A 16280-nucleotide genomic window follows, 5' to 3' on the forward strand; every position below is an offset into this window, starting at 1 on the left:
AACCTGTGTCTGTGTCAAGAAGCAACAGTTAGAACTGGACATGGAACAGTGGACTGGTTCCAAATTGGGAAAGGGGTATGACAAAGCTGTAAGTTGTCCCCCTGCCTATTTAACTTATATGTAGGGTTCATCATGGAAAGTGCCAGGCTGGATGAATCACAAGCTGGAATCAAGATTGTCAGGCAAAATATCAGTAACCTCAGATATGCAGATGATACCACTCTAATGGCAGAAAGTGAAGAGGAAGTAAAGAGCCTCCTGATGAGGGTGAAAGAGGAGAGAGAAAAAACTGGCTTAACACTCAACATTCAGAAAACTAAGATAATGGCATCCAGTCCCATCACTTCATGGCAAACAGAAGAGGAAAAAGTGGAAGCAGTGGCAGATTTTATTTTCCTGGGCTCCAGAATCACTGCAGACAATGACTGTAGCCATGAAATTAAAAGACGCTCCTTGGAAGGAAAGCTGTGACCAACCTAGATAGCATATTAAAAAGCAGAGACATCTCTTGGCCAACAAAGTTCCATATAGTCAAAGCTATGGTTTTTCCAGTAGTCATGTATGAATGTGAGAGCTGGACCATAAAAGAAGACTGAGTGCTGAAGAACTGATGCTTTCAAATTGTGGTGCTGGAGAAGACTCTTGAGAGTCCCTTGGACAGCATGGAGATTAAACCAGTCAACCCTAAAGGAAATCAATCCTGAATATTCATTGGAAGGGCTGATGCTGAAGCTCCAGTACTTTGGCTACCTGTTGCAAAGAGCTGATTCACTGGAAAAGATCTTGATGCTGGGAAAGATTAAAGGCAAAAGAAGAAAGATGAGGCAGAAGATGAGATGGTTAGATAGCATCACCGACTTAATGGACATGAATTTGAGCAAACTCTGAGAGATAGTGGAGGACCGAGGAACCAGGCGTGCTGCAGTCCCTGGAGTTGCAAAAAGTCAGTAATGACTTCGTGACTGAAAAACAACAATAAGTGTTTTTTCATTTCAGCCTTAAGAACTCCTTTTAGCATTTTTTGTTGGGCAGGTGTACTAGTGGTTAACTCCCTCAGCTTTAGTTTATCTGGAAAATTTTAATTTCTCCTTCGTTTTGAAGAATAGTTGTACACAATATAGAAGTCTTGGTTGATAGCTTTTTCTTTCAGCTCTTTAAATGTTACATCCCATGGAGAAGGCAATGGCACCCCACTCCAGTACTCTTGCCTGGAAAATCCCATGGACGGAGCAGCCTGGTAGGCTGCAGTCCATGGGGTCGCTAAGAATCAGACACGACTGAGCGACTTCACTTTGACTTTTCACTTTCATGCATTGGAGAAGGAAATGGCAACCGACTCCAGTGTTCTTGCCTAGAGAATCCCAGGGACAGGGGAGCCTGGTGGGCTGCCGTCTATGGGGTTGCACAGAGTTGGACACGACTGAAGCGACTTAGCAGCAGCAGCAGCAATACCTGTTTAGAGACAATGAAGTGTTAGAAACTGCACATCCATACGTGTAGTAGATTATGTAATGTGCATCAAACTTTAAGGGTAGTGTGATTATTATCCCCCCTCCCTATTTATATTTGAATAAACTGCAGTTTAAAAACAAAAACAAAAAAAAAAAAAATAAATGTTACATCCCAGTACCTCTAGCCACCTTGTTTTTTGATGAGAAATTGGCCAGTCATATTAAGGATCCTTTGTACATGGTAAGTCTCTTCTTTTGCTGCTTTCAAGAGTCTTTGTCTTTATGCCATTTGATAGTAATGTGTCTCAGTGTGGCTCTGTTTGAATTTATTGTACTTGGAGTTTGTTGAGTTTCTTGAACATAAACAGTCATATCTTCCATGAAAAGTTTTCAACCATTATATCTTCAAACATTCTTTCTGTCCCCCTACTTCATCTTTGGGACTCCTGTTATGCATATATTGGGATTTTTTTTTTAAAATTTATGTTCTAATTGGAGGAAAGTTGCTTTACAATGTTGTGCTTTCCATGAGGCACCTGAGAGCAGAACCTGGAGAGTTTCTGTTATTTCCACTTAACCATTTCTGCCAGCTATCCCTCTGGAAACATCGCCGTGTGTCAGATCCCCACGTGCTGCAGAGGGAGAGCCATCACCTGCCTCTTTAATGACACACCCAGCTTCTCCTTCCTGGCCCTGTTCAATGCTGAAGGCCAGGGCTGTGTTCACTACAACCTAAAGGCCCGGTGAGTAGGTGGGAGGAGTCTTGGCCCCATGGAAGAATCTCTGAGGGTAATGAAGTGGGGCACTGAGGGAGAAAGTAGGAGCCCCTGGTGAAAGGAGGGGCCAGTCCGCATCCAGAGATCTAGGAAGACACCATGGCAGGGCCCAAGTGGTGCCTCAGGGACACAGGTTCCCTGAGGCCCCTACTTGCTGGATCCGTGTCACAGCCACTGAGAGGGGAAAAGCCCCAAGTCCCACTCCACTTGTTCCCCCAGAACACTAAGATCTCGACTGTCAGCTAGGTTCATGGAAGAATTCTTTAGGGAAGAGAAGTGTTTTATACTAGGAAACATTGAAGCAGAGGCCATGGGTAGCACATATTCTTGACAGCCAAATGTGGATTTTGTCTGGTACTCTTAAGGAGCTGTGTTGGGAGGAATGACTTACTTTCATGAGATGTATGTTCCGTTTCCCATTTCGGTGCCTGAGATCTTGCACGCTTAAGCTCCTGGGCTGCAGGCACACATTCCGTTTCTATCTCCCTTGGGTTTAGCCTGGGTCTCCACCATCTCCCTCAGACCTGTGCTTCCTAGCAGACTCCCCCAAGTAGCATCAACAGATGTGAAGGGACCTCAGACCATGTTAGGCGGGGGAAGTGGGGCTACTTGCAAGAGTCCACAGTTCTTCCATCTAGGGCAGAGTCTCAGTGTCCTGCCTGCTGACAGCCTGTAGGGATGAGGGCTTCCTTCAGGGGCATGGAGGCAGCTCCTCATTTATGTATCTCTCCTAGCTGCCCATACGTCTTGGTCTTGGATGAGGAAGGTGGTATCACCAACGACCACAAGGGCTACGTAGTCCACAAGTGGAGCTGGACTTCTAAGACGGAGACTTTACTCTCTCTGGAATACAAGGTAGGGGTGGGGAGCAGAGGTAGGGCATTAAGAGCCAGGAGGCTGCCTGTGTGACAGGAGCCCTGGCCTCTAGGAGCTTGTGATCTCATCCAGAGGTTCCCACGTTGACGGGCAGTGGCCCACGGTTGGCTGAAGTGAACTTTTCAGTTGCCTGCAGAAACTGTTGTACTGACCTTTCTTAGTAATATTCTTCCTATGGTATTTTTTATTATTAACAATGTTATGTTTTATAGTTAAAAATGTCATTTATTTTAGGAATTAACTGCTGCAGTAGTTGATAGTTTTATTTTTAATGTCTAATGTGGCAGTAAGAAAAGTTATATTATTTTGGCCCTCATCAGTGTTTGTTTTTGTAATTTACTATCTGTGAGATAAAAAAAACGTGAGCATTAAAGGTAGCTGATAGACAAAAATCCTTTTTTCATTCTTTTGGTTGTTGTTGTTCTTCAAAGATTTACTAAGTAATAAGTTAACGATGAATTACTAGTACTAAATAACAACTGATAACATTAATTTACTAATAAAGCAAATTAGGTGTGCTTATCACTTTACCTATGGCAGAGTTTCTCATCCCCGGAACCACTGACATTTTGAGATGGTTAATTCTTTGTGATAATTGTGCATTGTAGGATATTTATCAGTATCACCCCAGATGCCAGTGATACCCACTCTCCTAGTTATAACAACCAAAAATATCTCCAGACAGCACCAGAGGTTCTCTGAGGGGCAAAAATCACCCATTGTTTAAAATCATCAACCTTGGGGATAGAAAGGTAGATTATACCCCTCAAGGAACTTAGAAGTCTAGGGGAATAATATGTGGTAGAGGAGGGTAAGCATTGTGAGACAGGGATTAGCTCGTGGGTTGGGATTCAGAGAAAGATCATAGAACATAGAATTCACCCAAGGTTAGAGTTACAGACAGAATCACTCTTGGAGTTTATGGTGGGGCTCACACATCCTATCTCATGCCCTTCCTGTTCATCCTCTAAATTGGCCGCTAGATTCTCATTCTTATAAGCCAATTCCTGTAGTCCATACCTCTGTTTAGAAACATTCAAGTCTTTGAACATGATTCGCCTTTCCCACCCCATTGGCCTGAAATACATCTTCTCTCTCTGCCAATCCAAACCATTCTTCCTTCAAAGCACTACTCAGACTTCCTATCTTTGTGGCTCTCCAGTTCATGCCCATTTCTCTCTTCTTCCAGGGCCGACTATCTGGATTAAAAGGTAACCCACACTGAAATGAGGAATTTCAGTCATTGGACAATTAGTTATGCAATGAAGAAGTTCTCAGTTGTGGCCGAATATCAGAATCACCCATGGTGCTTTTAACAGACCCCAGACACAGCTCCAGAGAGATCCGGATTCATTTGGTCTGCCATGGGTTCTGGATTTTGTAGTTTTCACAAGTCTTTTTATTGCTTGACCAGGTCCCAGCTCCCCAGTCCAGAGGTGTATTGTTATTGCCTTAATATTTAACATTTTGTAGTTGTATGAAAAGTTTACAACTCAAAAAGATTGCAAGTTGCTTGCAAGCAGGCACCATATGTTATTTGTCACTGTGGCCAAGTAGAGAACTGGGATGAGGATCTGAGGAGTCAAGTACTAATGTTTTGCTGAACCCTGGCTGTGCAGCTTTCTAAAAACCACTCAGCTTCTCTGAGTCTTCGTGTCTCATCAGTACAAGATGGGTCACCAGAGCCTCCATCCTTGCCTCACATTGCTTTTTTGAGAACTGAAACAGTGGTGGGCGGGGTGCTGCTGCAACGTCACTGGCGTGTTTCAGCAGTGTGTTTCAATTCATTCTTCTAGGCCCTAGAGCTGCATACACAAATGCACGGCAGAGTCTGGTGCAGTCAGGGCTGGCCTGGAAGACAAGGTGGCCTTGAGGTGTGACCCGAGTGTGCATACTATAGATACAGATAAGAAGGAGGGAAGGGACTCTGGGTAGAGGAATAGTATGTCCAAAGTTAGGCGTCAGTGCGGCGTTGTTAAAAGTTCACAGGTGCTTTTCATGAAAGAAAAGAAGCCAGGAGCTGTATGTATCATGGGGTGGAGGCAAGAGGCATTGGATGTCAGGCCGAGGAGTTTGCATGCTGTCTTGAAGGCTGCAGTGGCTAGTTTGTTTCTGCCCAGATGTTTACCATTCCCAGCATTTTCATTCCTCTCTGAAAATCCATTTTCCTCCTGGTATCATTTCTCTCCAGCCTGAAGAACTTCCTTTAGCATTTCTGGAAATGAATATCTTCTGGCAACAAATTCTGTTGTTTTTCACATGGAAAATGTTTTTATGAAAAAATATTTTTGTCGGGTATGGAATTCTGTTTGACTTCTTAAAAAAATTAGCATTTTAAAGATGTTCCATTGTGTCTGTCCTCCATAGTTTCTGATGAGAAATCTGTGGTCATTTAAATCATTGTTCATTTTCTCTAGCTGCTTTCAAGCTTTTCTGTTTTTGTTTTATAACTTTGACTATGATGTGTCTGCATGAGGTTATCTTCCTATAAATTCTGTTTGGGGTTTACTGAGCTTCTTTAATCTGTAAATTCACATCTTTCATCAAATTTGGGGAGTCTTCTGCCCCTATTTGGGGCTGGGGGGAGTGCTCCAATCTCTTTCCATCTCTTCTGAGACTCCAATTACATGTATTTTAGACGTGTTAAGATTGTCCTGAAGGTCCCTGAAGCTCTGCTGTTTTTGTTGTTGTTCAATATTTTTCTGTTTATTTTTCAGATTACATAATTTACATGGATGTATCTCCAAGTTCACTGACTTTATTCTGTCATTTCCATTCTGCTGTTGTGCTAATCCTGTGAAGGTTAGAAATTCCAGGTATTTACTTTCAACTCTGTAATTTCCATTTAGCTGCTTTTTATATTTTCTGTTTCTCTGCTGAGATTTCCTAATTTTTTTCATCATAAGTATATCTTTGTTTGCTTTATCGAACATAGTTAAATTAGCTGCTATAAAGCCTTGTCTGCTAATTTCAACATCTGGGACATATCAGACAGGATTGGTTATTTGTTGCCTTGAGAATGGCTCACACTTGACTGGTTCTTCACATATTGAGTTGTTTTGGATTGCCGACATTGTGGATGTTATGTTTTAGAGTCTCTGAGTTCTGATCTGTTGATTGTTTTTGTTTTAATAGGCAGTGGACTTACTTATAGTGCAAACTTTGTCTTACCAGTAGTGGGCAGCAGCTCAAATCTCAGTTCAGTGTTCTCTTTCCCTGGAAGTAAGCTGCCTTGAGTCTGCACTGTTCACACATGGTCCAGGGATCAGCTAGAGCTGTGGCCTGATTATTAATAACACCCAAGAGTCTATTTCTCTATCCCTTCTGTAAATTTCTCCTTATTTTTCTGTGACTGTAGTTTGCCCCAGGTTTTGTCCTTTGGTTCTTTGGGCCAGAGGGAATTCATCCCATGTTGGTCCTTTTAAGTTTTGACTCAGAAATCTGCCTGCTTTTGCTCACTCTTAGGAGCCTTTGGATAGTTGTTTTGTTGTATTTTTTCCCATCTCTGTGGGGGAAATCAACCTGGTAAGAGCTGACTCGGCTGTTGGATCCCTCCGTCTCCTTCACAGCTGCTTACAGGTTTGGGTTGGAAAGGGAAGGGGCAGTGGTGAAGAAACATCCTTACTTTTTCTGCTAATTCCGCAAAGAGAAATAGGGGTTCTTTTATCTTCTCCGTGAAAGCAAGATTCTAACATAATAACCAGAAAGATCTCATGGCTCCCTCAGCCCCAGGCCGAGAGGGGTTTTGTGTTTTGCGGTGTGTCAGGAGCAGTAGGTGGGATAGCAGAAGCAGGGACCCACCGAGTCCTGGTTCCTTCATCCACAGGTGAACGAGCAAATGAAGCTGACGGTGCTCGGGCAGGACACCATGACGGTCACCTTCACCTCCATGAATGAGACAGTAACGCTCCCCATATCGGCCAGCAACTGTCCCCACGGGATATCGCACGATAAGCGGGTAAGGCTCATAGACCAGTTGCCCGGGGCTGAGCCCAGAGCATCTCACCCCATACAAGGCCTGACCTCTTTCCCTGCCTAGTGGACTTCTGCTCACCATTCAGTGTCAGACTTCAGTACTGCCTTCTCTCTGAAACTTGTGTTGAGTGTCATTCAGGTGCCTCAGAATCCAGTGCAGACTAGCCTAAGTATGGGAAGAGACAGTGTAGGCTCAGTAAACTGAAAAGTCAGTCTGTAGGTAGGCAGCATCAGACATGACTAGATCCAGGCCCTCAAAGGGTGCTGTAAGATCTTCCCATCCCCTCGCTGTGCCCTCCTCTTTGTTGGCTTTGTTCTCAAGGAGTTTTTCTCACCTTATGGTTACCAGATGGTCATGAGCCTCTCCGGGCTCATTGTTCTTCCAGCTTTGGTTTTCCCAAGAGAAAAAGAACCTCTCTTTGCTGTGTGTTCCAGTAGAGGTGCCAACACTAACATCATTGGCTCCATCTGGTGCCCATGCCTGGAATGTTCTCTGTGGCCAGGAGTGTGTGATGCTCTCACTGGCCAGGCTTGAGTGTCATGTCCAACCCAGGAGCCGAAGGGTATGATCAGTCCCTGGTACACCACTTGAGCAAATGAGTAGGCAGGACTGTGTTCCTGAAGGAAGATTATGGGGCCTGTGTGTTGATCCTCTCCACCACCTCCTTACCTGTCCCAGGTAGAGTCCTCCTGGCCCCTTACTCAGCCCTCCCAGCTGTGATTCCCCTCATTCCAGCACTGCTTTAGTTATAAGCCAGCCTTCTCTACTGAACTGGGGATTCCTACCTGGGTCTATTGCCCCGGGACTCAGTATGAGGACTGCTCTAGATGAAGTACTTGCTAAGGGGCAGGTGAGACAGTGGCAGAGTCTGGAAACCCAGTTCTTCATTCCCTGGGTCTTCATGGAACCTCCTCTGTGCCTGGTCCATAGTATTGCAGAGAGATGGATAGGATGAAGGGGACAAAGTCCCTGATCCCCCAGGAGTTTAAAGTCCAGAGGAGAACAGTTGACATTCATTGTGAGACAGTGGGGTAGCCAAGGACTCGTGGGGGCAGCAGCCACTGGCATTACACACAAGGGATTGGCTTGCTTGGAGTGGAAGCAGGGGGACCACACCTCCCAGTCTTCCCCGGCCCAGTCCCGGTTCATACTTGTCAGCCCAGAAATTATTAGTCCCGTCCCTTTCACTCTTGGGTTTCCCCTGTGGCTCAGCTGGTTAAAGAACGCACCTGCAGTGCAGGAAACCTGGGTTCGATCCCTGGGTTTGGAAGATCCCCTCGAGAAGGGAATGGCTACCCACTCTAGTATTCTGGCCTGGAGAATTCCATGATCTGTATAGTCCATAGGGTTGCAAAGAGTCAGACACGACTGAGCAACTTTCACTTTAGTTTCACTCTCAGAAGTGTCCCAGTTTCCCTTTCTGTGGGCACAGGTGAGGCAGACATTTGTTGGAGACCAGTGTTATCTGGAGAATCCCAGAGACAGGGGAGCCTGGTAGGCTGCCGTCTATGGGGTCGCACAGAGTCGGACACGACTGAAGTGACTTAGCAGCAGCAGCAGCAGTGTTATCTGAGCAAGATGGGACGCGCTGCACTGTTTTTTTCTTTCGTTTTGGTAGCATTTCAACTATTTTAATTGATTGTCTAATTCAATAAATATAAATTGGCACCTGCCATGTGCTAGATTGCCTGCCAAGGATATTTAAGAGGCCTCACTCCTTCTTGTCTGTGAGATACGTTCAGTCTAATGGCAGGGGCAAAAGCATTCCTGTGGTTGTGATGCAGCTTCTCCAGCTTGGTGTAGGGGAGCGAGGGAAGCTGAGGGGGTGCTGGGTTCTTTCAAGGGTCTCCTCAAGCAGCCGGGAAACTCAGATACCTGTTACTTCAGCCCACACTCCCCACACCAAAGACCAAAGCAGCCTCAGGGTGTTGAGTCCCTCTGGGCTGAGACAGATGACTATGCTGAGTGCTGAGGCCATTCTGTCAGTTTAGTCCCCTGTTCGTACTCTGAATGTCACTCTTGGGTGCCTAAGTACACAGACTCTATGCGGTCCCATGTCTATAGTTCTTGAAAACCTTTTTATACTGTATTTTTTAAATGTGCATTGACTTATCAAGGCAGTAGGTAATAGAAAAATTTTGTCCCTGTAAAATTGCAGTAATGCATCTTTTTTCTGGTACCCTCCTATCTGATAATCTTTTAAAGTTGGATCACGGCTGAGAACCACGATGTAAGCAGTTAAAGACCCTCATGAAACAGCCGAGAGAAGTCACTCTTAAGTCCACATACCAAACATGCCCTCTGGGCCTCGGAAAGCCCCACAGTCATTCACGTCTTATGTTTCCTTAACTAAATGCAGTCTTCATGAGCTAGAATTAGAGGTCCAAAGCGTTGTGTTCCAACACGGTAGCTGTGAGTCACAGATGCCTATTGAGCACTTGAAATGTGACAACTCAAGACTGAGATGGGCGGGAAGAGAAAGCACATGCTGCATTTCAAAGACTCAGTATGAAAAGAGAATGTCACAGTTCTTACTGAGCATTTATTTTGATTACATGTTGCAGTCATCATATTTTTGACATATTGTGTTGGATAAATATGTTATTAGAATTGATTTCATCTTCTGAGAACTTTTTAATGTGGCTTCAGGAACATTTAAAACCACATGTGCAGCTTGCCTTATATTTCTAGCAGATCTACAGCAGGAATCTAAAGGTGGAATTCCCACTACAGGAAGCTTGCAGAGGCTGACGGTGCAGAAGGAAGCTGAAAGTTGTTTATTAACAAGTACACTGTAACTCTTTTTTATTTTTTTAAATTATAAAAGTATGATAACACATTTACAGGAGATTTGAAAAATACAGAACAAACTTACATACAGTTCTACTATATGTTAGTTATTTTTTAAGTAGAGAAATTAAGATTTTAGTTGGAGTTTCAATATGAAACTCAAAAATTAACAGAATTAATAGATTGGAAAAAGTAGAAGGATACAGTAGACATGAAGAGCACTATGAACCAATTCAACATACTTAAGATTTAGATATACAATTTTCACACAACAGCAGGATATAGATTTAAGTTCCTATAGACTGTAAAGTAGGAAACACTGGAACATATCCAGCGATGTAAAGCAAGGTGGAAAACTTTCATGGTCTAAAGGCACTGAAATCAGATACGGATGTCATAACTCAAAATGCATAACTGTCTTGGGGACATTTGGTGTAGGGATAAACAGGCAAATACATTAGGACAGCTTCTGAAAACCACTGCATTCTAGGTAACAGTCTAGGTGTTACTGTTGACAGAGGAAACTGACTTGCCCCAAAGCGTCCTCGTCACAACCCCTTCTCTTTGAGAATGCAGGGTGGTGTACTGGATTTTATAACCTTTGACCAGAAAAACGACAAATGAGGAACTATCAAGCTTGTTGTGGGAAGCAGGATTTCCAAATGTCAAGCCTCGCTTGCAGGTTAAGCATCTTGATATTTTTATGTGAAATCTTGAGAGAGAGAGCCTTGTCTAGGAGGGGGCCTCGGGCCATCTCATCTACCATCCCTTCCTGGGTCTCAGAGTCCCCATTTGTATCGTGATGTGTGAAGGCCCACCCAACTTTCCCACACTTCTTTCCTGGGATTTTAAAATTCAGTTCAGCTCCATCATGTGTGTGTGTGTGTGTGTGTGTGTGTGTGTGTGTATTTGGGGCTACCTGTCACCCAGCAGCAAACCTGTAGTCATCTAGGGAAGCTGAGGGATGCAGGTAAGGTGGCCTCTTCCCTCACAGTCCCTGTCACTTGTTAAATGGTTCCCCAGACACACATTACCCTGGAAGGAACCACCCATCAAAGTGACAGGCAGAGTGGTAGTCCCAGATTTTATGGCCCTGCACTCAGGCTCCTCACTAAATATTTCTATCAAGGCAGCACTTTGGAAGCAAGGAAATGCTTCATTTTAAATGCTTTATTCACCCAGTACTGCCTCAAATCCTTTTTGGAAGCAAGACTGGGTATAAATTAAAAATAAATAAAATTAGCCCAGAGACAGAGGTTGGGACCAACCATCAGAAGGATGGTTGAGGCTTTGCTGTTAATTGGGGCATTCTTTACAGAAGCCTTGCCTGCAGGACAAAGAGGGACATGTAGCTGACGTCACTGTTCTTCAAAAATCTGTCCACCGCCCACCCTATTCTCTAATTGAGGCTTCAATTCTTCAGGGGAAAAATTACTTCCCACCTCCTCTGTGTGAAGTGGGAGATACAGACATCATGGACCCTGCTTCAGGGGACTGGTGAAGTTTTAGGGATAAAGTAAAAGGTGATCAGAATCCAGGGCAGGAAAGCCAGGAATGAGCAGGTGTGCAAGCTCAGCATGGAGAGTGATTACTGCTGGCTTAGCGAGTTGGCCAGGACTTCCTGGAAAAAAAGTCAGACACTGATTGCATGACCTCCAGAAGCTGAGCCTCGACCCACCCCAGCAGAAGCAGAGGCTGGCCTGCAGGATGGCCTCAACTTGCCTCCCAGGAGGTGGCCCTTTGCAGTGATCCCAAACTGAGCTAGAGGCCTGGCCTGGCGCCCATGGGCACCAGTCAGTCAGGGGAACCCTGGCACACTGTGGCTTCCTAGCTGAGAGCTGCCAGCGGGGCGAAAGGGTTCTGAGGGTCATGCAGGCAGCAGAGGCTCCCGAGAGGCATTTGGCCATCCAGTTATTCCTAATACAACAAGCATAAACTGAGCGCCTCCTATATGCTTGGCTCCCAGATACAAGGGACACCAAGAGCCGATGCTTGTCTTCCAGGAGGTTGGAGTCTGGCTGGGGAGACAGGCTCTCACGCAGCTGATCACAAAGGGCTACCTAACCTCTGTCTTACCCCATCGAGAGCACAGTGGGGGTCCAAGGCAAGGAACAGTTCTGCCCAGAGCAACCAGCATCCCTGGGGGAGGGGGAACATCTGGGGCAGGTTGAGTCAGCTTGCAGGAATTCGCTGGGTCGAGGGGACAAGGTGGGTCCCCTGCAGGGACGGCACATCCTCTGTGCCGGGCCATGCCTATGGTCACTGGGCCGGGCAGACGGCTCCCGGTGGGGCTGCTGCTGATGCCCTTCCCTTGGCCTCTCCCTAGATAACCCGCAGAATCAGCATCATGGACGAAAAGATATCTAAGATGAGCCGGGCCCTGGCAGAGATCAAGAGGCGGTTTCAGAAGACAGTGTCCCAGTTCATGAACTCCATCCTGCTGGCGGCAGGTAGGGAGGCAGAAACGGGGGTGCAGTCCTGTCCCAGGGCTTCCCAGATCCTGGGCCACCTTCAGGTCACCTCCAAGGACAGCTCTTCACCACCCCAGGGAGATGGCGCAGCAGGATTCCCCATTAGTGATGGGACGACGAGGCTCAGAGTGGGGAAGGAGCTTCCTCAGGGCCGCTCAGCTGATAATGGCGGCCTTTGCCAACCTCAGCTTCTGAGAGCTTTCTGTGCGTCTTTATGTGATTGCTTTTTTCTGTGCTCCACGTGATTGCTTTTTTCCTGGGTTTCTCTTGGTCTTTCTGTTGCTCTCTCTGTCCTCACACCCACCCACACAGGGTTCATTTTTTGGCTCCATCTCCCATATCATCCATCATCCACTTGCACCCCCTGTTCCTCTCCTTGTTGAAGGTCTTGGTATAAGAGAGGAAAACAGCCAAGTCACCAGGCTGACCCTGTCAGGCCTGCGGATTCTCCAGGGCTGGCATGGGTGGCCTTGAGACCCCTCCCACGTCTGGGCTCTCTTCCTCACTGCTCATGGGCCCGGGTATGAAGAAACATTGATTCTCCCACCCCATGCCATCCCCTGGCTGGGCACACAAGGGCTGTGGTGCCCCCCCACAGCCTCCCTGGGGAGTTGCTCCTTGTCCCCAGATACTCAGTTCTGCTCCGCCCTGCCTCTGGAAAGCCTTCCTGTGCCTTCTAGCAGACTGTCACCCACGCCTCTGGGCTCCCACGGCACTTTGTCTGTGCTCTAATTATAAGTCTTCCCACCTGGCATTATGAGTATTTCTTTCCTTTCCCACCCCTGTCCCCAACTCCTGCTTGGAGCTCCCAGAGGCAGGGAGCCCTGTGCGGGATCATCGTTATGCCCAGTGCCTGACATTGAGGAAGCGTTTGGTAAGTGAATGAAGAAATGGGAGGTCTCTGGCCAGTCTAGTAGAGAAAACAAAAGACAATCAGTACAGCAAAGAACAGAGCTGGAGGCACCGGGACGAGCGGGAACATGTTGGGCACCCAGCCTCTACACTGAGTACTGTAAGAACACAAAGCTGAGCGAAACACAGGCCCACGGGGCAGGAGGGATCAGAGCTGGGTTCTTGACAGAGGGCCAGAATCGAGGTTGATGTGGTCCTGCATTCGGCCGGCTCTGAGTGGCCTGCTACCCGCACTGGGGTGGGAGCGCTGGGCCAGACAACAGTAGTGGGGGCAGTCCTGCATCAGACTCTAGGGAGTGCAGGCCAGAGAGGAGCGGCAATCGTGCAGCCTTAGAGAAGGCATGGTAGCCAGGGGAGCAACCCCAGGGTCCTCTGTCCACAGGTCTGTTCACCATCAAATACCCAATAAAGGAAGAGGCAGAAGCCAGTCGGACCAGACTGAAGTCCGGGCTCTTCCCCGAACGCAGCACCAAGCTGAGTCTGTACTCAGGAGATACGCTCTTACTACGGTCGCAGTCAGCCCGCCCCGAGTCCTTGATTGAAGTGCCTTCAAAGGAAGAGCCTGAGTCGGCTCCTGTGAGCCCCACGAGGAAGAAGCCCAGCAAGTTCCACACCAAGGCCGTGGCTCCACGCAGGTGGGCTTCATGTGTCGGATGCTAAGAGGGTTAGGAGGCTCACAACGGTGGACAAACCCGAGGGAGAAAAGATAGAAGAGAGACCTGTGAACAGCCAAAATATCTTAGATGGGGATAAAGCCTGGGAAGAAAGTAGAAAGGGTTAGAGCATAGGCTGGCAAGCTACGGCCAGGGCTGAAGTCTGGCCCCCACTGCCTGCTTTGTTTATGGGCTAGCGAAGAGTCATTTTTATGTTTTTAAATGCTTAGGAAGAAAAACATCAAAAGAGTTTTTTGTGACATGTGAAATGATAGGAAATTCCAATGTCAGGACCCATGAGTAAGGTTTTATTGGGACATGCCCACGCCCACTCATTCATCTGTGGTCTGTAGTCGCTTTCCTGCGAGGACAAAAATGGTTCGTCACTGTAACTGAGGCCACCGGCGCTGCAAAGACTATGGTGCTTGCCATCCGGTCAAAGGCCAGCCAGCCCCAAGCATGGCGAGTGGCTGGGGAGGGGGGCGGGATGTGTGCCCCTAGGTGGACAGCCGGGGAAGCAGTTCTGAAGAGATATGTCAATAGAGGCCTGAAGGAGTAGAAAAAAGGATGGGGAAGGAGCATAAGGCGGAGGATGAAACAAGCACAGGGACCGTGAGACAAGAACGAGTCTGCTGTGAGTAAGGGAGAGTGAGGAGACCAGGGTGGAGCATCGTCAGGAAGGTGGGAGAGGGACACCCAGTGAGCGCAGAGAGGCAGGCAGGAGCCGGCCAGGCGGACCCGTGAGCCTCAGAGGAAGCCGTTCCGCAACTGTGAGGCAGGAATGACACCATCTGATTCACGAGGTTTCAAGAAACTTAGAAAAATGCATAGGATCGAGGTATCTCATATGCTTTAAAATTTTATAAAATACAGGAAAATGAAAAAAATCCTAAGTGTATAGCTCAGTGTGTATCTGTAAGTGAGCATACCCCATCAGCCCCAAGAAATAGAATTTCCCTTTAGTGTTTATTTTTTAACTTATTTCAACAGAACCATTCAGTATGTATCCTTTCGGTTCTGGCCTCTTTTGCTCAATGTTATACTGTGAGATTTATCCATGTTGTTCTGTGTGGCAAAATTCTGCCTCTTTTCATTGCTATGTAATAATCTATTGTAGGATTACACTAAAAATTTTGTACATCCTAATGTTGACGAATATTTAGTTGCTTACCGTTTGGGTAATGACAAACCATGCTGGTGTTTGCGTACGTCCTTCTTTCTAGCTGGGATATTCCTGGATGTGAAATTGCTGTTTGTGTATGTCTGCTAGATCCTGTAGGTCCACAGAGACTGTCCATTTTATTTTATGAGGATCTGTTTTCATTCCAATCCCAAAGAGGGGCAATGCCAAAGAATGTTCAAACTGTCATACAGTTGCTCTCATTTCACACACTAACAACATTATGCTCAAAATCCTTCAAGCTAAGCTTCCACAGTATGTGAACTGAGAAATTCCAGATGTACAAGCTGGGTTTAGAAAAGGCAGAGGAACCAGAGCTCAAATTACTAGCATTTGTTGAATCATAAAGCAAGAAAATTCCAGAACAACATCTACTTCTGCTTCATTGACTGTTGTTAAAGCCTTTGATTGTGTGGATCACTGCAAACTGCAGAAAATTCTTTAAGAGTTGAGAATACCAGACCTCCTTACCTGTCTCCTGAGAAACCTCCATGTGGGTCAAGAAGCACCAGTTAGAAACAGACATGGAACAACTGAGTGGTTCCAAATTGGGAAAGGAGTGCAACAAGCTGTATGTTGTCACCTTGCTTATGTAACTTCTATGCACAGTACATCATGTGAAATGCTATGCTGGATAAATCACAAGCTTGAATTAAGATTGCTGGGAAAAAAATATCAACAGCCTCAGTTATGTAGATGATACCACTCTAATGGCAGAAAGTGGAGAGAACTACAGAGCCTCTTAACAAGGGTGAAAGAGGAGAGTGGAAAAGTTGGCTTAAAACTCAACATTCAAAAAACTCAAGATCAGGGCATCCGGTCCCATCATGGCAAACCAATGGGGAAACAATGGAACCATGACAGACTTCATTTCCTTGGGCTCCAAAATCACTGCAGATGGCGACTGTGGCCATGAAATTAAAAGACGCTTGCTCCTTGGAAGAAAAGCTGTGACCAGCCTAGATGGCATATTAGAAAGCAGCACATTACTTAGCTGGCAAAGGTCCATCTAGTCGAAGCTGTGGTTTTTCCAGTAGTCGTGTACAGATGTGAGTGCTGAGCCATAAAGAAGACTGAGTGCCAAAGAATTGATTGTTTTGAATTACGGTGCTGGAGAAGACTTTTGAGAGTCTCTTGGACTGCCACGAGATCAAACTAGTCAACCCTAAGGGAAATCAACCCAGAATATTTATTG

The 16280-nt window shown here is 46.2% G+C and overlaps 1 protein-coding gene across 1 annotated transcript in view; it reads left to right on the top strand.

The window, feature by feature from the left end:
- Window positions 1-16280, top strand: part of CUNH3orf20 (chromosome unknown C3orf20 homolog) — a 50377-nt gene that overhangs the window by 21299 nt on the left and 12798 nt on the right. Inside the window, exons 6-10 of the mRNA XM_040247265.1 lie at window positions 2042-2194; window positions 2962-3082; window positions 6930-7061; window positions 12196-12319; window positions 13635-13887. Coding sequence (XP_040103199.1) covers window positions 2042-2194; window positions 2962-3082; window positions 6930-7061; window positions 12196-12319; window positions 13635-13887 — 783 coding nt within the window. The remainder of the gene's footprint in view (window positions 1-2041; window positions 2195-2961; window positions 3083-6929; window positions 7062-12195; window positions 12320-13634; window positions 13888-16280) is intronic.

This window comes from Oryx dammah, unplaced genomic scaffold, assembly GCF_014754425.2.
Source record: "Oryx dammah isolate SB20612 unplaced genomic scaffold, SCBI_Odam_1.1 HiC_scaffold_9, whole genome shotgun sequence".
NCBI classification, from domain to species: Eukaryota; Metazoa; Chordata; class Mammalia; order Artiodactyla; family Bovidae; genus Oryx; species Oryx dammah.